General features: G+C 38.0%; 1 protein-coding gene across 2 annotated transcripts; it reads left to right on the top strand.

Moving 5' to 3' along the window:
- The first annotated feature begins 565 nt into the window (after positions 1-565).
- LOC309481904 (uncharacterized protein) lies at positions 566-8,489 on the top strand. 2 transcript variants are annotated; one of them, XR_014200141.1, is made up of 2 exons: positions 566-8,240; positions 8,432-8,489. XR_014200141.1 is itself a non-coding variant. In XM_082147007.1 (2 exons), exon 2 carries the CDS (start codon positions 1,818-1,820, stop codon positions 7,797-7,799), a length of 5,982 nt encoding a protein of 1,993 aa, XP_082003133.1. In that variant the 5' UTR covers positions 566-809; positions 1,001-1,817; the 3' UTR covers positions 7,800-8,489. The 2 variants fall into 2 exon arrangements, 1 of the variants encoding a protein (XP_082003133.1); XM_082147007.1 differs by having other exon boundaries at positions 566-809; positions 1,001-8,489.
- Positions 8,490-22,972: the final 14,483 nt, after the last annotated feature.

The raw sequence follows: 22,972 nt of genomic DNA, 5'->3' as shown, positions 1-22,972 counted from the left end.
AGTGTATTAACAGTTATATAATAAAAACACCCTGCAAAAATGTACCCTTCCAATTATGGCATCATTAACATCAACAAGGCCGGACACCTGAACGCTGTGAAACTGGTCTATTACCCATGTTAAGGGAACAGGTGGAACCAATATATGGAGCATGAGTTTTCCCCTGCTGAAAGTTGCAAACCATTTTTCCTTAATCAGTGATGTGGGGAAGGGTGCAGAACCTAGATCTATTGTTTTGCACTTTTTTTTGTGGTAGAGGCAGAGGATGGTGAGGCAACTCCAGTAAAAACACGGGCTCTGAGGTCTTACGCCCATGATCTCTACACGTCCAGCTCCAGAGGCCATTCTGGAACTTGTGCACTGCTCGTGTAAAAAAACAAATTGTGTTAAGGGTAGATGCACATGTAAACTGCATGAGCTGCCATGTACAAACCTCTGTCAGTGTGTAAACTGTGACAATAAGTCACTTGAAGATGACTAGGGCACATGTGTGCATGTATGAACACATGTGTGGAGTGGTGTGTGTTGGCTACTCCTGCAGAAGTAAATCTGTGTAAATGTTTTAAATGATATTGCTCAGAATTTAATATCCCTAAGCGAATTTTACTTTATAATGTTCACATGGCTTTTATTGTGAAGACAGTGATGTGGTTTCCCTTTCATGCGCAATTCGCGCATGCGTCTATTCAATGAAGAAATGAGAAGGAAAGTGAAACGCTACTGTTTGTTTACTGGAAGAAAGTTACTGATCAAAAAGGAATCGTTTTCCATCCATCCTTTAATTTAGCATCTAGCTGGAAGGCGAACAGGTATTTTGTGGAGTTTGTGTTGTTTAATTTTCAGATAATTTGTAAATGTATTTCCTGAATGTTATCAAGTTTCAGAGTTAGCTAGCATGCTAGCGCTAGCGCGTGCTATGCTCATCCTATGTACCAGCAAGTTAAAAGTGAAACATGTTAATATTAAGTGAATGATTTTATGTTTTATGTCATGATTTCAGCTCTTACGGTGTGTCTATGGTTACACTGTGAATAAATGGGTTGGAATACCCCACCATAGCCCATCAGTTATGATCATTGAGTGCATCGACTGAATAAATTCCGGCTGGAATGCTACAGTAAGAGCTTATTCCCCCTGCATCATCCTGCTGCCACTCTGCACCACGGAACCACAAGGACAAGTCACGGGGCTGTGTTGCTATTCGTCTGGTGTTGATGACAACGGACATTTCATGGAGCAACTCGGCACCATTCTACGGGTCTTGTAGACAAAGGGACTTTATGATTATTGTGCAGCTGGCTTAATGGTTTGATGTGACGGTCAGACAAGGTATGGAACATTTCATTTAATCAATAAGGAACAATTCATCTTCAACAAGAACATTGACTCTCATCGGTAGCGGTTAAAGAAGAAAAGGATGTCAATTACTGAGGACATTTACTGATTTAAGACACTACGGACATAAAGTAAAATAAGTGAAGTGACTTTGTTTATTTGCATCTACCATCACTACTGTTCAGTTCCCAACTATCCTTTCTATTCACCATAAAAAAAAGGGGTTTAATGTGTAATGGTACAATCTTAATAGTAAATTCATTTCTTATCTAGAAAAAGAGGTTGATATTACAATGCCCGTCAGTAACAGATGGCAGCTTACGTTTATTAAGTTATTTTCTTCCGAGCTGTGTGTTATCTGCTCTTATGTCAGTTTGGTATAAAGAAAAAAAAAAAAAAAAAGGGCAAAAACTCTCTTTTCCTTCGCTTATGTAGTCTACAAGTTAAAGTAAAAACAAACAGTTCATTAACTAAGGTCTATTATGGAAGAACTAAATATGAAGGAAATGGAAAATTCATCTTCACAAACAGATCTAGAGAATCAAATAGACAGCCTGCAGAAGAAAATCAGAAAGCTTAAAGCTTCTCTTGAGAATACACTAGAGACTACCGAGATAGACCATTTAAAGAAGGAAATTCAAAACAAAGAAGAAACACTGAGTAGTTTACAAAGGGAACTTAGAGAAGGCCTCCGACGCTCAACCCGAGCAAAGATCCTAACTCCAAAAATGCTCGAAATGCAACAAGAAGAGACAAGGAAAAAGGAAAGAAAATTCATCTCAACATACGAAAGATGGAAGATTCGAGCCCGAGAGTCAAGAGAGCAGCTCAAGTCGGATATCAGTAAAGGTGAGCTGGCGTCTTTGATGGACACTTTAGAGAAGGAAAAAGAGGCTGTGTTAAACACTTACCTTGAAATACGAAACCACAACACACCTACACCAGAATTAAGACGCCATGTTGATAGTTGTGAGGCAGTTACAGCAGAGATTATGAGAGTTAGCTATGAGAGAATGTCAGGCATCGATGGAGATTATGATGCAGACCAAGTACAACGACGTCTCAAAGAGCTATTGAAGAGCAGCTATGCACGCTCCATCTACGGATCCACTGCTTCTCGAGCTTCCAAATCAGTCCGCAGTCATGAAAGCACCACCTTAACACTCAAACGGGTGGATGCTGCGGCAGAGCTAGCGGCTAAAGAAGTTGAGTTTGAAGGCTTGCTGGAAGTAGAGAAACAAAGGGAGAAAATAGAGGATCAACAAAGGCAAATAGAGGAAGGACAAAGGAAAATGGAAGTAGAAAAGCGCAGACTAGAACGCCTTCAGGTAGAAAAGGATTTAAAGGCTGCTCGGGCCAGACTGCTAGTCTACAGCCAGGGAGCATCACAGGAAGGCAGTGTCCATTCTTCTAATAGTTCAGTAGAAAATCCACCTGGCCTCCCTAGTATCAGCCATCAAACTCCCAACGTCACAGCATCATCACCTGATGTAAACATGTCGTCCCTTGCCCGAGCCTTGCAAGATAGTATGGCTTTAAATAGACTTCCAGTGCCAGAGCCATCGGTTTTCAACGGTGACCCCATCCAGTATATTGAGTGGAAAACCTCTTTCATGTCACTCATTGACACAAAGGCCATCTCCCCAGCTGACAAACTTTATTATTTGAGGAAGTATGTTGGCGGCCCTGCTCGTAAGACACTGGAAGGAACTTTCTATAGAAACGACAGCGAGGCTTATAAGGATGCATGGAACAAACTGGATGACAGATATGGCCAAGCCTTTACTATACAGAGAGCCTTCAGAGACAAGCTTGCTGATTGGCCAAAAATCCAACCAAGGGATTCAGAAGGATTAAGAGACTTTTCAGACTTCTTAAATGCCTGTCAAGAAGCGATGAAACATGTAAAGAGCCTCAAAATACTGAACGACTGTGAAGAGAATAAGAAGCTAGTCCGCAAACTACCGGAGTGGACCGCGTCTCACTGGAACAGGAAGGCTACGGAAGCCTTAAGAAAGAACAAAGAATTCCCCAGCTTCCAAGACTTTGCCACGTTTATGGCGATGGAGGCAGAGATTGCTTGCAATCCGATCACCTCAGCTTATGCCCTCCGCAACTCCGAGTCGAGCACTACAAAGCAAAGCAACAGGGAACCTAAAAGGAACAAGGCAAGCGTTCTGAGTACTCAGACTGAGGCAGACGGTGACAAGTTTCAGCCAGTGAACGGTAAGGAAAGGCCGACTTGCGCCTTCTGTCAAAACAATCAGCACAGGCTACATGGATGCCCCAAGTTCATCGCTAAAACCCTGGAGGAGCGACGAGAATTTGTCAGACAACATAAGCTCTGCTATGGCTGTACCAAACCTGGCCATAGTGCAAAGGACTGCCGACATCGACATTCATGCAACACTTGTAAGGGCAAACATCCCACTTGTTTGCACGACAACAACTATGTAAAGAGGGAAAGGGCCCCACCTCAGGAAAACACTGGCCCAATAGAAGCTGCTGCGACTTCAATGTCAGTGAATACTGAGCAGTCTACCAACACATCAATGATTGTGCCTGTGTGGGTGTCAAAAAATGATGCAGGAACGGAAAAACTGGTCTACGCCCTGCTGGACTCCCAAAGTGACACAACATTTATCGACCAGGAAGTGAGCAATGCTCTAAAGGTGGAGTCCTGTCCAGTTAGACTCAAGTTAACGACCATGATTGGACGCAACGTGATGGTGAAAAGCCAAAGGGTCTCAGGGCTTCGTGTGCGAGGTTATCGCTCCTCCCTCCTCATCGACCTTCCTCCCATTTACACCAAGGATTGTATCCCGGTAAACCGCGCCCATATTCCAACATGCGAGACAGCCAGAAAATGGAATCATCTCTCCAAGGTCATAGATGAAATTCCACCACTACAGGATTGTGAGGTTGGTCTGTTAATAGGATATAACTGTGCACAGGCAATGGCACCAAGAGACGTAATATCAGGAGGAAATGAAGAGCCTTATGCAGTTCGAACCGACTTAGGATGGAGTATAGTGGGGTGCTCTTCACCATCCCTTGACACTCCAAGTATAGCGGGACAGTGTTTCAGGGTTGTTGTCAAGGAGCTCCCACCAGTCACCCCTGCAGATGCCATTCGCATTCTGGAGTCTGACTTTAAGGATGACAAAGAAGATGGCAAATCAGTGTCTCAGGAAGACATCCTGTTTTTGGACAAACTCAAGAACGGCATCAAGAAAAACAGCCAAGGTCATTATGAGATGCCGCTACCTTTTAAGAAGAGACCCACCTTACCCGACAACAAACAACTCGCCGTCATGCGTCTGAGCCATCTCAAGAGGAAGTTGTTGAGGGATGAAAGGTACAAAGAACAGTACATCAGGTTCATGGAGGAAGTCATAGAAAAGGGTGATGCAGTGGAGGTCTGTGATGAAGGGAAGGAGGGAGAAAAATGGTACATACCTCATCACGGCGTATACCACACCAAGAAGCCAGACAAACTACGTGTGGTATTTGACTGCTCTGCCAAGTACAAGGGAACCAGTCTGAATGATCATCTGCTCACTGGACCTGACTTGATGAACAATCTCAACGGTGTCCTCCTTCGCTTCAGGCTGCACTCCACTGCACTGATGTGCGACATAGAAAAAATGTTTCACCAATTCCAAGTAAGAGAGTTGGATCAGGACTACCTGCGTTTCCTTTGGTGGAAGAAAGGAGATCTCAGTGCACAGCCCAGAGAATACCGGATGAAGGTGCATATCTTTGGCGCAGCCTCATCACCTGGTTGCGCGAACTATGGCTTGAAACACCTGGCCACAGAGAACAGAGACCTCTATCCGCTAGGTTCCCAGTTCATTATGACAGATTTTTACGTTGACGATGGGGTCGCAAGTACAGATAGTACAGAGAAGGCCATTCAGCTGGCCGAAGAAGCCAGAAAACTTTGTGCCCTAGGTGGTCTTAGGCTCCACAAGTTTGTGTCCAACAACCGAGCTGTCTTGGAAAGCATACCACCCTCCGAACGTGCATCTGATATGAAAGACCTCAACCTTACTTTTGATGACCTACCTTCAGAAAGAACATTGGGTATCAAATGGAACACTGAATCAGATTGCCTGAAGTTCAGTGTCAATCTCAAGGACCAGCCTGCAACGCGTCGAGGTATTCTGTCCATGGTTGCTTCCTTGTATGACCCCTTAGGGTTTGTAGCCCCATTCTCGCTCATCGGAAAGGGAGTGCTGCAGGAAATGTGCCGACGTGGAGCGGGCTGGGATGACCCTCTGGCTAATGAACTTCGTCCACGGTGGGAGAGATGGAAAAATGACCTTGCCAACCTTGAGAGGATAAACATACCTCGGAGTTATGCACCCGCAGACTTCGGAAAGGTTACTAAACGGGAGTTACATCACTTCTCTGACGCAAGCATGACTGGATATGGACAGTGTTCATATCTAAGACTTAGAAACAATGAAGGAAACATCCACTGTGCCCTAGTCATGGCAAAATCTCGGGTTGCTCCAACGAAGATCATCACAATCCCAAGATTAGAGTTAACAGCTGCAGTCATCTCAGTGAAAACCAGCAATGTTCTGAAGGAGGAGCTTGGATACACTGACATGGAGGAGTATTTCTGGACCGATTCCAAGGTTGTTTTAGGATATATTAACAACGAGGCTCGGCGTTTCCACACGTTCGTGGCCAACCGTATCCAGAAAATACACCTCAACACAACTCAAGGGCAATGGAGATACGTCCCTACTGACCAAAATCCGGCGGATCAAGCTTCTAGAGGCCTCTCCATCAATGAGCTGATATCATCAGATTGGTTTACTGGCCCAGCATTTTTATGGGAAAAGGAAATCGGCCTCTCGGAAGAAGTCATCTCAGAACTGCCAGTGGGAGATCCGGAAGTGAAGGGAGCTCAGACCCTAAGCACTGAAACTAGAGAGCAAAACTCTCTGACGGATCGGCTGTCAGGATTCTCATCCTGGTCTCGGGCTGTCCGTGCGGTGGCGCGCATCCTTCGATGGATCAACAAGGATAAATCAAATGGTCTTTCAACAGTAAAAGAAAGAGAGGACGCAGAGTGCCTCATCATCAAAGACCTACAGAGACAAACTTATTCGGAGGAACTGAAGCTGCTGAAGAAAGGCGGTCGGCTACCACTACACAATAAGCTACATCGCTTTAACATCTTCCTGGACAAGGATGGTGTAATCAAAGTGGGAGGACGACTCTGTGATGCAAATCTCCCTTATGCAGTCAAACACCCTTCGATCATTCCGAAGGAACATCACATCACGAAGATGATCATTGCACACTGTCATGACAATGCTAAACATCAGGGCAAGGGAATGACCATCAACGCGATCAGGACAAAGGGTTACTGGATATCAGGGATCGGTCGGGCGGTGGCATCTCATCTTCGCCAATGTGTCATTTGTCGAAAGCTCCGGAGACATACAGAAGAGCAAAAAATGGCCGATCTCCCTCGAGAGCGTGTGGACCCATCTCCACCTTTTACATACTGTGGAATGGACTGCTTTGGACCCTTTTTCAGCAAGCAAGGACGCAGTGAGCGCAAGAGGTATGGCCTTCTCTTCACCTGCTTCTCATCTAGAGCAATTCATATTGAAATGCTGGAGGACCTGTCAACCGACTCCTTCATAAATGGACTTCGCTGTTTCATTGCTTTACGCGGGGCTGTGCGGCAGATTAAATCTGATCAAGGCACCAATTTCCTAGGAGCCAAAAATGAACTGAGGGAAGCTCTCAAGGAAGTAGATGGTGACAAACTGGCAAACTATCTCTCAGAGAATCAGTGTGACTTCATCATGAATGCTCCCGGTTCAAGCCACGCTGGTGGAGTGTGGGAGCGTCAAATTAGAACGGTCAGGAGTGTCCTCAACTCGACCCTCGCGCTCTCTCCTGGAGGCCTCCCAGATGCTTCCCTCCGAGCATTCTTCTATGAAGCAATGACAATAGTTAACAGCCGTCCACTCACTGTTGAAAACCTCAACGATCCCAACAGTCTTGAGCCACTTACCCCTAACCACCTACTTACCATGAAGTCTACCTTGGCCCTTCCCCCCCCTGGCAAATTCATCAGAGAAGACATGTATGCGAAAAAGAGATGGCGCCACGTTCAATACTTGGCCGAGCAGTTCTGGAGCCGTTGGCGAAAAGAGTATTTGTCCAACATTGCCCTCAGACAATGCTGGCACACCCCAAAGAGAAACCTACAGATGGGAGATATAGTCATGATGAAAGATGAAGACTTGCCGAGAAATGAGTGGAGGTTGGGCAGAGTCGTAGAAACGACAATGGACCGAGATGGACTGGTTAGGAGAGTAAAGATATGTCTCGGTGACAGAAAACTCAGCAAAAATGGTGAACGTCTCACCAAGCAGTCAGTGCTTGAACGTCCAGTACAGAAACTGGTGTTGTTACTAGATAGTGACTAATTAGTTATTTGTGTGCATACCTTGCCCCCTTGAGAAATGTTTTAATTTTATTTTTGAAATTTCTGACACTCCTTGTATACCATTTTTCTGGATATTGGTCATTTTGTGTTTGGAAATCATTGGTGTTCACTCTTCCCACGGTCATTAAGCTGTGATATTTGAGACACCAATAATTTGGTGGGAGTGTAAATGTTTTAAATGATATTGCTCAGAATTTAATATCCCTAAGCGAATTTTACTTTATAATGTTCACATGGCTTTTATTGTGAAGACAGTGATGTGGTTTCCCTTTCATGCGCAATTCGCGCATGCGTCTATTCAATGAAGAAATGAGAAGGAAAGTGAAACGCTACTGTTTGTTTACTGGAAGAAAGTTACTGATCAAAAAGGAATCGTTTTCCATCCATCCTTTAATTTAGCATCTAGCTGGAAGGCGAACAGGTATTTTGTGGAGTTTGTGTTGTTTAATTTTCAGATAATTTGTAAATGTATTTCCTGAATGTTATCAAGTTTCAGAGTTAGCTAGCATGCTAGCGCTAGCGCGTGCTATGCTCATCCTATGTACCAGCAAGTTAAAAGTGAAACATGTTAATATTAAGTGAATGATTTTATGTTTTATGTCATGATTTCAGCTCTTACGGTGTGTCTATGGTTACACTGTGAATAAATGGGTTGGAATACCCCACCATAGCCCATCAGTTATGATCATTGAGTGCATCGACTGAATAAATTCCGGCTGGAATGCTACAATCTGTATGACATGTTTATGTACATTATAACTGCTCTGTTTGATAGCCTATGGTTGATAGTTATACTTATAATTTTGTTTCTATTACGTGCAGTTCTAACTTGAGCTCTTAGCTCTCCGGTTAGAACATTGGCTTCTTACTGACCCTTTAAGAAACACAAAACTCACTCTTGCACTCACACTTACACACAATCTCTCTCTCTAACACACACACACACACACACACACACTCACTCACTCAGATATGTGGTTTATGGGGACTCTCCATAGGCGTAATGGTTTTTCTAATGTACAAACTGTAAAATCTATCCCCCTACACTAACCCTACCCCTAAACCATACCAATAACAGAAAACTTTTGGCATTTTTTTGAATTTCATAAAACACCATTTAGTATGTTTTTTAAGCCGTTTGGTTTATAAGGACACATATGTCCTCATAAACCATGTTTACGTTGTAATACCCATGTCAGTACAGTGTGTGGTCATTGAAAATGTGTTCAGATATATATTCTTCTCAGAAAATGAGCCAAGGCCAATTAGTCTGAGTTTGAAAAAATAATTAATCATATAATTTTTCTCTTGATAAAAAATGAAACCGGGTCCTAGACCCGAACACTTGTGATGTGACATTTGAACAGAGGCGTCGGAGCTTGTGTCGAGAAAATATGGGCGTGCCAGATGAAGCCGCGATTCGACATTCGCGACATTCGAGGCTTGTGTTGTTAACGTGAAAATCACGTGACTAATGACAAACGAGGCCTCGGTTTGTGTGGATACGTCATCGGTTCGGTCTAAATACGTGTCGCTTCCGGATAAAAGGCGGTTCGAAACTCGCGCCACCTTGTGGGTGTTTTAGACATATTCAACATCTGCTGCTGCATTTATTGAACAAAACTTGTTTTGGAGGTATGAAAGTACATTTTTTCATGAGATATATTTTTGTCATACTGTCCTGAAATTTTGTATGAATTAATCAAAACTTACTTCGTTTGAATTATTGTTTTGTTGACTTCTAAGTGACATGGTTAGCATGTGTCAAAGTCAGTGTGTCTAGCAGGCATATGATGTTCCAACGCTATCTCACGACCAATTCGTTTGTTGCATTGCAAATTGTTCAATTCTTCCTGTCTGACACTGAAATATGGAGAGATTGAATAGCATCTGTAACACCTGCACACTGAATCTATGTATGCCTATGTTCTACACATGAACAAACAAAACTCAATAACTGTTATTTGATAAATATGACTAAATAAATAAATAATAGGCTACAATAATATTATTGAAATAAATAATACTATAATATTATAGTAGGCCTAAAACCGTTAATATTTTCAGAATTCTTTGCTCATTGAGACAAAAAGCTTAAGTTAATTAATGAAATTTAAGGTATTTTTAACATGTTGCAACCGTCCCTGGGTCGGGGTCAGTTGCAACATCTGACTTCTTCCATTCAAATAAATACTGTGAACGATATGTCATATATAATCATCTTTAAATGGTATGGGTAATTAGCAGATAGATGCAAGTTTAATATATACAAATTTGGTTGGTCTAGTCCAAATAGTCTCTGAGTAATTGAGAGAAATGCAAAAAGTGTTGCAACTGTCCCCGGTCTCCCCTAGTAGAAGCAGTTGTAGTAGTGTCAGAGAGTTAGAGAACTATCATTGTCGTTATTGTGTCATATGCAAAGTGAACTTTCCAAAGGCCAGGAAAGGACAATGCACGATCAAACAAGTGAAGACACCACCAACATTCAGTAAGTTACTTTTTATATATATATATATATATAAAATGAAATATAAATGAACAGTGTTATTGCAAGTTTTCTTGAAAGTTCGGGTAAAATACTTTAATATCTACAAATAAATTTTGTTTTATTGCACAGAGTACCTAGATGACCTGCAGGACCTAATATTTGAGCATGTTTTTGTGGACCCTGCTCCATACATGGATGAGGTACTTAAGATACCCATACCATCAGACCTTTGTGCGGAGTATGAGCGGCCAGACAAGGAGGAGGTCATCTCCACCATGGTGTCCAGATTCAATCATCAGCTGGTAGGAAAGCAACATATCTGCCCTGATCATCTGGAAACTCACGGCGAACCCTCATCACCACACAGGCTGGAATCACGACACGTACCCAACGGCCAAGGAAACCCCAGCACCAGCTCACAAAGGAGCTATATGCCAGAAACCTGTAACGACTAAAACACAGGCACATGGTCAATGTACAGATAGTACTTTATTTTTCAGCAATGTCTTTGTTTTGTTTTTTATAGCACAGCCTATGCTTCATTTTGTGCTTTCTTATAATTCTATGAAGACTCCTGAAGTTATTTCTTACTATTTTATATAAAATGTCAAATATTCACTAGTTTGTTTACAGTATGTATTGGTTTTGTAGAATCTGCAATGTTTATTTAATTACAAGAATAAAGTAAGATCCGTCCACTAATTATTTATACAAATTGTGAAATAATTTTCTTGTATTTGCAGTGTATTGTGATATTAATAAATATTAAGTTTGTTCTGCCATATGTGTTGTCAATTTCATGGTTGCAATTCGGAATATAGGTACGTTTTTACTTTTGTGCAGTCAATATGTGTAGGTTGATTGTAGATGTAAATATATTATTAGCCCTGCATTAACATTTTCAAACTTTAATAAAATATAAAAACTTGACATAACATTTAAAAACACTATTCATCGACACTTACTGTACAATTCCACGTAGACGCAAGGTTCCATTAGCCTGGAAATCCAGAACTAAATCTAAAGCCGCTTTTCCACCGAAATTACCCGGAACAATTTGTCCCAGGAACTTTTTTCCCAGGAACCTTTTTTGCCCCAGACCGGTTGCTTTCTGCGTTTACACCGCGGTCTAAAGTACCGGGAAGGTAAACTGCGCGCAACTGCTCCTCCCAGTCTGCGACGGACAGTAATCAGTTTTGAGCGCCACATTTATAAGTATGGAGGAGATTCAAACTGTGCTGCAGTTATTGGTTTACTAACGAGGTAATTAACATAACAAAATAGACGAGCACTGATACTAAAGCGTGTTCAGAAAGCTCGTATGCGTATAAAATTAGACAAGGTATGTTGTGAGATGACTGGGACGAACGCGCAAAAATTTCCTTTTGCGCAAATACGCTTAAAAAAAGCCTGAACCCCGTCTATCAATCATAAATAGTGACAGTCTTGTAAATAGTTGTTTGTTACTAACCTCAAAGCGCTATTTCAATCCTGTTATAGTAAATTTGTAACATGGTTTGCCTTGCAATAGATGACAATGTGTAAACATAATGACTTAATATTAAAAGCTGTGGCAGAAAAGAGACGAGCACTGATAAAGCGTGTTCAGAGCTCGTAATGCTAACGTTAGATATAAAATTGTATGTTATCAGCTATTGCGGACATTGGCCGTGAGATGGCTGTGACGAACGCGCAGAAAGTTTCCTCTTCCACAAATACCCAAATAATAAAGCCTGAAACTCGTCGCCAGTCCCCCAGTTTTTTTTATTAAATTCCATATTTGCAGACAGACAACTTTACTGCATGAAGCCACTTTTTAAAAGGGAGGTTAAAAATAAAGAAAATGCTGCGTGGAATCATCCAACCAAAATGCGGCGTGAACACAACCAATCAACCACAACCAAGTCCCACCCCTGAAAGTTCCTGAACTTTGAAAAAGTACTACCTCGTGAGCAGGGACTATCGGAGGGGGAAATATTTACCCGGAACTTCATTTAGACCCTGGTTCCTGCGGTGTAAACACATCGAGTACCAGCCCAAAGTTCCTAGTTCCTGGGGAAAGTTCCTGCGGTGGAAACGCGGCTTAATTCACAGTTCCATGCTGGTGGAACGCTCTCCCCACCCTCATCCGGAATGCAGAATCCCTGACAACATTCAAAAGACAGCTGAAAACCCATCTCTTCCGTGAGCACTTAACCTTATAAAAAAAAATAAAAAAAAAATAAAAAAAATCCTTTCCCTTTGAAACATCACTTATCAGGCTTATGCTACTCTGAATAATACCTGAACTTCGTATTTTGAGCACTTCTTGCGCTGTTGTTGTTTTTGCCTCTTTATGATGACTCGCTGAATTTTTGTCCTAATTTGTAAGTCGCTTTGGATAAAGGCGTCTGCTAAATGACTAAATGTAAATGTAAATGTAAATTCAACTTGTGCTCTCGCGAGAACTCTGGAATGCCAGGGTAAGGTTCCATAGTCGGCTCGATAAATGTAATAGGCTTGTTTGAGATGCGCCTTGCCTCGCCTGAAATGTATGCGAGAGTAGGCGCTGCAGTGAGAGGAGGAGTGAAAAAAGCGCAGGCAAGCCGGACAGTTCAATCTTCTCGTAGTGGATCTGACACCTGCGAGATCAAAGATGGATATCACGGGATTCACGCTTGTGCAGTGTTGCTAATAAACTGTATGTAATTCAAGTTCTGTTGCTTTTATATGAAAATAAATCAAATGAACAAGACACCCAAAGTACTTGTTATTTAATTCCATTCCAAATACATCTTTATCAATATTTTTTTCTTTAATACAGACACATGTGTTTTTATTTATTTTATTTTTTTATAAAAATTAAATTGCATAACCCAAAGAGATCGCACTGTCAGATAGTTTGGGAATATTCACACATAACATATACACATAAAACATGATATTAGAGTTTTAAAATCAAACATTTTAAAAGAGAACAATACATCATGGTTGTTTAAACCAATGAGCATTAAGCTGTGTCGTCAGCAAGTCGTTTCCCATCATGCTTTTGATCAGCGCAGCCGGTGGAGAGCAACTGCGCTCGACTGCAGAATCCGACACGTGCGCCTTGCGCTTGCGAGAGATTTTTTGACATACGTCAGCATGACATCAGAGCAAGGCGGACCGCACTCGGACACATTTCTAACCGGCATGCATCTCGCGCTGATCACCGGTGATCGGTTCTGCGCAGATTTTGCTCATCTCAAACAAGCCTAATAATTCTTCTGAAAAGTGGGGCGGGAGCAGCAGCTCATTAGCATTTAAAGAGAAACACACTAAAACGGTGCGTTTTTGCACAAGCCAAAATTTGGCAATTTTAAAATGCTATAAAAAGTTATCTGTTGGGTATTTTGAGCTAAGACTTCACATACACACTCTGGGGACATCCAAAAATTGTTTTACATCTTGTGAAAAGGGGCATAATAGGTCCCCTTTAAAGCGGCATCCCTGTAGCAAACAGGAAAATAACAGAATCAGTAAACCAAACAGAATTCAATTCTGCTCTAGCTCTAAAAAAACATTCATGAGTTGACTTGTTCCTGTACTCTTTGTTTTGGATAGGAAATAACATACTTGCTGAGAGCTCTGAGCTCGAGACTAATTGGCACCTCTGAGTTCATTGAAAGTCTTTGGCATGTGCTTGAGTAGACTTTACAGAGTCCTTGACTCTCAATACAAGATCTTGATCAAAAATGTATGCACCTATTGCTGGAAATAACATCATAACATTTATTTCCATCAAAAGGGAACCAGCAAATCCAAAAACTTTGATGTGTCCACAAGTCCCTCCTTAACAAATCGCAAAAAAAAAAAAAAAAAAAAAAAAAAGGAAATAAAAATTCATTGATATTCAACATAAAACAATGTCATAGATAATAATATCAACGTTTTTCCAGAGACACAAAATTAGATCAATTAAACCTCAAAACTGTTTCAACTTACTAAATCTCACAAATGTTGATATTCATATAAAAAGATTAAATTAAACATACAACGTGGCCATTCATCAAATGTGCTGAGATGAGATTTTCTGCCATGGTCAGGGGAAAAAAATAACTAATTTCAATTAGCAAAAAAATATAATGCTGTGCAGTATACACTGTTTATTCCTTACTACTTTCCAAATAGTAGTGACACTAAACCTTTTTGCCCCTATCCACTGACCTTCGGTGGCCTTGAGGTGACGTTAAATCACCTCGCTCAATTATTCTCCAATTGTCATTTTCCAGTGTCATTAAATGCCTTAGTGGAGTAACTGCACCAGTGATATTCCTCCTTCCAATTCATGTCATAAATGTATCAAATTAAAATATGAATTAACTTTACTCATGAGACTTGAAGACTTAAACTTCAGAACTGGATTTTTACTTTGAAATCTGTCGCCTTTTTTGCTTTTGTCACCTTTTTCACCTTTGTTGCCATTGGCTTTTGACTTGCTTAGTTGGAGACATTTAATTTAATATTCAACAATAATATTGATCTGCCTTGATACTGACACCATTATGAGAAGTGAACTGAGCTGGACAATGGCTATATATATATATAAATTAACTTAATTAACTTTTTTACAACAAAAATGAAACATCACTGAACTTAAAATACTGAAGTATTTTCTTCTGGAAACAAACTTTGTTGCATTATTTTCCTGTTATCTCTGTAAAGCTGCTTTGAAACAATCTGTAATGTAAAAAGCGCTGTATAAATAAATGTGACTTGACTTACCATATTTTCATTTGGAAGGTAAAAATTTGTATTTGGGGGGAGTTTGCTTAGTCATCATGAAAATTTCACGAAACAAAACTGTGCTTAAGCTGCATTTACTTTATGTGCATTTACAAATATAAATGCTATTTTATTTTTATTTATTTTATTTAAAAACAGGAATAATACCAGAATATTAAAGTAAATCTCTAACCATATTTGCTCTTCCTAATGACTTGAGAGCAGAACGTCTCTGAAACTAACCTCGTGCATTTCTCTCACAAACCACCTGCACTTTAATAGCTTTGTTAATTACTTAGGAATCACTTATGGCAAGTTAGATCATTGTTGAGGCCCTTGGGCAAGTCAAGGGCTACATCAATATGTGATGAACAGTATTATCTGCCTATTTGTGCAAAACTGGGTCATTCTAATGCAGACTTTATACTTTGAATTCTTATGCTCTAGAAACTGCAGATATTACATATTAGCCTATACATTGTTTCACCGTTTTATTCATTTTGAGAAATATTGAATCTGTTTCTGTGCAAGTGAGATGAGTAAATGCATGTTCATATTTAGTCTAGAACTACAGTAATGTTCACACAGCGCACACAACGCCTCTGCACTTAAATGTTCTCTCAACATGAGGGACAGGAGAGCTGTCAGTCAATAAATGGGGAAAAGCAACTTGTGTTACTTAGAACAAGTAAATTAGGTATATTGTTGTAAACATAAAAGCAATGCATTACTTTACTTGTTAAAAGTAATCTGATTACATAACTCTCATTACTTGTTAGGTGTTAGACCCAACAATGATCAGGAGTGGACTCTTTTGAGTTTGGCCATATCAGGCTCAAATATAAGGAATATACAGTACAAAGTTATTTCACTAGATGGCAGCAAATTCCCACAAAATGGTAAGGCAGTGGTTGGGCATATGTCATAATTTCAGTTTTGAAATCATAATGGAGCAATGCAGTAGGAGAGCGACCTTCTGTATTGACATTTGGGGAGTCCAGAGTGTTTCTGTGAATTTCAAATATTTATTGAATTGGTTACACTTTACAATAAGATTCCAATCTTGAAAAGGCATTCCTAATCTTAGCTGATGGTAATTTCAACATTTACTAATACATTGTTAAAATTAAAAGTTGTCTTCATATTATTTAATGGACCTGAGCTAACAATAAACACTGTATTGCTCATTAATGTTAGGTAATGCATTAATGGGACCTTAAGTGTGCATTCAATCTTTTATCACAATATGATTGTCATTTATTTGTCGTTTTAATTGATGTAAAACCATATCTTCTCTTGTTTTTTTCACCAAAGAGTTCACTATAGTTTAAAATTGCATGTGTTTATTATTGTATGCAATACATATGAGTCCAACATCTATCTGAAATGATTACCCATTGTGTTTTTATCCTGGCTTTATAAGATTTGCTTGTCTTTTGAAACAAATGACATATTAGTGAACAAATGAATATTCTTGTGTTGTAATTTAAGGAAGCATTTGTATAAAATAGATATATCAGACTTTTAGAAATATGCTTTCACAGTCTCTGCTCTGTATATTTGAACAGTGAATCATTGCTTAGATTATCAGTGATTAATGCAGAACTCCAATCAGAAAACACGCAAACAGCTGCTGCAACGGTTACATAGATTGCTTGGGGAATTAAAGTGGATTTACCGTGATGATTTGGGATTGTGGTAGAGCCGTCATTTACACGTCATCTGGGTAATCAGCTGACTTGAGAGTAATTCAGAGTGGTTTTGAGTCTGACACAGATACCAGATGTGAGTCGGGGCTGGAGGGGGGTGCAAACATAATATACCTACTCAGGCTTAATCCAAAGCTCATCTTTGAATTAAACAATCTCGTGCTACATTTGCAATCTGTACTTCACATTTGCAGTAGGCCACAGCTGCACGGGTTGATCAAAGGAAAACTGTAGGTACAATATAGAGTCATGGTTGTGTTTGCATTCATATACAGGGTGTTTGTTGGTATTTCCCTTCCATTCCTCTTAAAAGGCCTTTGGAATGAGTTTGCCTGATAATATTTTTGACAATAGCAATTTATTCCTGGCTTTGTTCTCATGAAGGCTTTGTTCGTTGTGTTGATAATTTGAAACCTGTGAAAGCTTTTCAGATGTCTGTGTTAATATTCAGTGTTTGATTGGCTCAGCTATTTGGAGAAACAGTAATTCTTTGTCCATTATAAGGAGAGAAATTAATGTTTTTGAATTATTAATGGAGTTTGCCTAAGCAATCATTATTATTGTGATGTTTTATTGAGTGCATGATTTAAACAAATCACTAACCATGAATATTACAATTCAGTGTATAACTGGGCATAATTGTGCTATTACTTTTCTATTCGATCAGATATAAGATATATCATTACTGGAGTAATGATAATAAAGTAATAAATTGAAAACCAATTATTTTAAATTGTAATAATATAATCACAATATTACTTTTTTTTCTGTATTTTTGATCAAATAAATGCAGGCTTGATGAGCAGAAGAAACTTCTTTCAAAAACATTAAAAATAGTAATGTTTCCAAACTTTGTACTGTATATATATAATATATATATATATATAACTTTTCTATTCGATCAGATATAAGATATATATATATATATATATATATATATATATATATATATATATATATATATATATATATATATATATATATATCTTATATCTGATCGAATAGAAAAGTTTTAAACAAATCACTAACCATGAATATTACAATTCAGTGTATAACTGGGCATAATTGTGCTATTACTTTTCTATTCGATCAGATATAAGATATATATATATATATATATATATATATAATATATATACAGTACAAAGTTTGGAAACATTACTATTTTTAATGTTTTTGAAAGAAGTTTCTTCTGCTCATCAAGCCTGCATTTATTTGATCAAAAATACAGAAAAAAAAGTAATATTGTGATTATATTATTACAATTTAAAATAATTGGTTTTCAATTTATTACTTTATTATCATTACTCCAGTCTTCAGTGTCACATGTGACATCCAGTCTATCACATGATGCTTTAGAAATCATTCTAATATTCTGATTTATTATGAGTGTTGGAAACAGTTCTGCTGCCTAATATATTTGATGAATAAAAGGTTAAAAAGAACTGCATTTATAAAAAAAAAATATATATATATTCTAATAATATAAATCTTATTTACTATCACTTTTTTATCAATTTGTTTATCAACACATCCTTGCTGAATAAAAGTATTGATTTATTTCCAAAAAAAGAAAGAAAAAAATTACTGACCCCAAATTACTGACCAGCAGTGTACAGTATATTGTTGTTACAAAAGATTTCTATTTTTAAAACATTTGCTTCTTTTATTTTTTATTTTTTTATTAATCAAAGTATTGAACTGTTTCCAACTTTGATAATGAATCATCATATTCGAATGATTTCTAAAGGATCATGTGATAGACTGGAGTAATGATCCTGAAAATTCAGCTTTGCATCACAGAAATAAATGATCATTTAAAGTATAATAAATTGAAATATAAATTTCCTTATATTAAATATATTCAGAAAACAGTTATTTTAAATTGTAATAATATATACCAATATTAAATGTTTTTTCTGTATTTTTGATCAAATAAATGCAGGCTTGATGAGCAGAAGAAACTTCTTTCAAAAACATTAAAAATAGTAATGTTTCCAAACTATTGGCCTGTACTGTATATATATATATATATATATATATATATATATATATATATATATCCCATAGACTTACCAGTGTTATTTATAGTACTGTTATAGTATATTTTGAAATATCTTTTTATATTTTCAGTTTTCAATTTAATGTTGTTTTTGGCTTTTGTGATTTATTTTATTTTAAAATATCAAATATCAGTGTTTTCTCTTCATTTATTCTGTTACATTTTCACAACAAAGCCATTAAAGCTTTTAATACATTTTAATATTTCAATTTAGCTTTAATAAATTTTTATTTCAGTTTTAATAACTTTAGCACTTCAACTTTGTTTCAGTTATTCGCCAACGCAACATTTCTAATTTATATAAAAAAAATGTCATCTAATATTTATATATTATTTCAGCTTAATTTAAATTTCAAAATCAATCATTTTAATAGTTTATTTAACAATAACAACACCAAGACTTACATTGAAGGAAGAAATTCAAGCCATAGGGAGCATTTCAGGTAACCTTTTTTGACTTGGGCCTGTAGAAGTCACCTAGCAACCATCCAGAACACATTAGCAACCACATAGAAATGCACTTAAACCACTCAGCACCTAATGCACTTAAATAAGTTTCTTAATTTCCAGGCATTACAAAGTGAATGTGCCCTTAACACAATCCACAGCTTGCTAAATTTGTCTTGTGCCTCTGATAAAACATTCCTCTAACCACATTAATCACTTCCTGGTCCCAGAATCCCAATTATGATTGGTCTGTGCCTCACATTAACCTCTCTGTTATTACTCAGCACTGTACAGCTTCATCCTGCAAAGCATGGGGTAGAACAAGACCCTGCCGCAGTGTCTACTGTAAAGTTTTTCAGGTGAATTCATGACTCTTTGAGGGGCTTAAAAAGAAGCTATACTGTAAAACCTGCAATTTCAGCCTGAGGTCTTGTTTTATGCCAATAAGGTGTTTCTGTAATCAGTATCTCGCTTCATTTTAGGGACAATGTTCATGATAATCTTGAGGGCTGTTCAGTTTAAATCAGTTATGAAAGTGGCATTTTAACTACTGGGCTTATAGAGCAGCTTATACAAGGACCTTACACAGCACTTGCTGACACTGTTTACACCTTGTATAAAGATATTTCGTGTTATCTGGCCTTGGGTTAAGTACAGCGCTAAATTAAAGGGGAGCAAAATGTTGTGTGGTCCGATATCGGAGGTAGTCAAAAACATATTTGTAGTATAAATGCTAATTCATTCTAATTTTGGACAACAGAAAATGAAGTGTTCAGAAATGAAAGTTTCCTCACCTGTCACTCAATCATTTTATTATTATTATTATTATTATTATTATTATTATAGCATTTAAATAAATCCACATTCACTACTGCTTAAAAGTTTGGGTCAGTAAGATTTTTCAAATGTCCTGAAATAAGTCTCTTATGCTCAACCTGGCTGCATTGAATATTGTGATATATAATTACAATTTAAAATAACTGTTTTCTGAATATATTTAATATGAGGAAATTTATTTTTGTGATGCAAAGTTGAAGTTTCATCATCATTACTCCAGTCTTCAGTGTCACATGATCCTTCAGAAATCATTTTAATATGCTGATTTGTTGCTCTAGATTAAACATTTATTAATATTATCAATGTTGAAAACAGTTGTGCTGCTTAATTTATTTATTTTTGTAAACCGGGATGCTTTGATGAATAGACATTTAAAAACAGCATTTATTTGAATTTTTAAATAAAATAAAATAACATTATGAATTTCTTTACTGTCACGATTTAATGCATCTTTGCATTAATTTCTTTCAGAAAAAAAATCTTAGTGAACTGTAGATACGTATGAAGCAATGTGCAGCAAATCAGAGAACTTCAACTTCAGATATAATCACAAGTGGTCAACCACAATAAGAAATTAATGTTAATAACAGGTGTAATCAGTAATGTGTGGTTAACCATTTGTGATCAGATCACAATTCATTCATTACAACAGCCCTCTTTTCTCTTACACTATGACTGGTGATTACTCATTCACTCTTCGACTTCAAATGTCCTACAGCAGTCTGGGACGAGCACGTGTCCAAAGAGGCCGAACGCTTACACAGTCCTGTCAACAAGTGCATCACCTGAGGGCCAATGTGACTGATTTTTTTCTTTTTTTTTTCTGATCTTTTCAGGTCATGCTCAGCCAGTCCTAGCCTTAAACCTTCAGAGGGAATACACTTTCATGTTCCTGCTTTTTCAAGAGGAAAAAAAAGCCCATTTATGGTTATTATTAAAGGAGACATATGATAAAAATCGGACTTTTTCCATGTTTAAGTGCTATAATTTGGTCCCCGGTGCATCTACCAACCCAGAATACATGAAAAGTGACAACCCAGTAACTTTGTTTTGGTGAGCCTTTCTCTGTAAGCATGTAAAAAAATAAGCCGATCAGATTTCGCTCCCCTTCTGATTTAGGAAGGGGATAGTATTATAATAATAAGTTCACCCAAAAATGTAAATTCTGTCTGTAATTACTCACCCTCATGTTGTTCCAACCCCGTAAGACTTTCCTTCATCTTCAAAAATTAAGATGTTTTTTATTAAATCTGAGAGCTGGCTCACTCCTCCATAGGCTTCTATGTAATTGAAACTTGCCGGCCCGGAAATTTAGTAAAGACAATGTTTAAATTAGTCCAAGTGACTACAGTGGCTCAACCATAAGTTTATCAAGCGACGAGAATATGTGGCAACTGAAACTAATCGTAAAAAACTAGATATAGAACAAGCTCAAGCCCTAAGAATATGTAGTGGGGCTTTCAAAACATCTCCAGTTGCGGCAATTCAGGTTGAAATGGGAGAGATGCCATTGGGTATTAGAAGATTTAAACTTATGCTAGCATATTGGGTAAACCTGCAAGGGCATAATGAAGCCCATCCTGCAAAGACTATAGTACAGGAGTGTTGGGAACATAGTAAATCTTATTTTTTAACAGTTTTGGATGGGTTGTGAATGAAAAAGCAAGGAAAATAGGTTTGAATAATATACAATATGTCCCATATTTAAATATCCCTCCTTGGATGTTTATAATGTCACTATTGACTTACAAATACATGAGGAAATAAAAGATAATTCAAAGCAAATACCTGTCTGGTTTGTTGTCCAAAGCTACTTAGAAAATAATTGTACTAATAAAATAATGATATTTACAGATGGTTCAAAAAACCCTAAAAATGGACATACAGGACTGCAGTGTACATCCCATATGTGGAAAATATATCAAGAAAAGAACAATAGATAATCAGTTTATACAGTAGAACTGGTAGCCATTATATTGGGATTGCAGTGGGTAGAAGAATATAACCAAAAACAGTTTTTGGTTGCATCTGATAGTTTGTCTGCACTCACAAGCATAAAATCAGGGAAATCATGCAGGCCTGATATGCTAATTGAAATATATCCAACAATATACAGATTACATAATAAAGGTTTTAAGTGTATGGTTTGTTTGGGTTCCTGCACATGTTGGTGTGAAAGGAAATGAAGAAGTGGACATGTTGGCTAAACAATCTCTTAAATCACCAACAGTAGATTTGCCAACCCGATCTCACGGGAAAACGTAAAAATTCTACGAGGTGGCTTATTCGTACGAATTCATACGACCTGATTTTTGCAAAATCGTACATATTTTACGAATTGGACAATTCGTATGAATTCATACGAATGACCTACCCCTGACCCCGCCCCTAAACCTACCCATCACGTGGGTTTAGACAAATCGTACAAATTCGTACGAGTGAGGTCGTACGAATTAGTACGAATTAGCCAACTTTTTATCATTCGTACGAATTCGTACGAATTGGTCGTGAGATAGCGTTGGATTTGCAGATTGCATTAAGTAAAACTGAGGCTAAAGCAATCATAAAAGATCAAACTCAAAAAATATGGCAGGAATATTGGGATATTATTGATACAGGGAGACATTTGTATAGTATTCAAAGCTCTGTTGGCATGAAAAGGGAGATGAGTAAAAAGGATTATCACTTGTCTCAGAATAGGACATACAGGGCTCAACAAGACACTTCATCTATTATAGACATATAAATGGAATGTGTTTACATTGCTATCAACCAGAATCTGTCCAACATGTGATGATGGATTGTTATGTATATGAAAAGGAAAGGAAGGAATTAAAAGAAGTACTAGAAAAATTGAAACTAATCTT

Source organism: Leuciscus leuciscus (assembly GCF_965113295.1).
Source record: "Leuciscus leuciscus genome assembly, chromosome: 19".
Lineage (NCBI taxonomy): Eukaryota > Metazoa > Chordata > Actinopteri > Cypriniformes > Leuciscidae > Leuciscus > Leuciscus leuciscus.
Note: the sequence above shows the minus strand (reverse complement) of the source record. Positions and strands in the feature narration are given on the sequence as shown.

Coding starts and splice junctions, on each gene's coding strand:
- LOC309481904 (XM_082147007.1), top strand. CDS start 1,818: ATGGAAGAACTAAATATGAAGGAAATGGAAAATTCATCTTCACAAACA.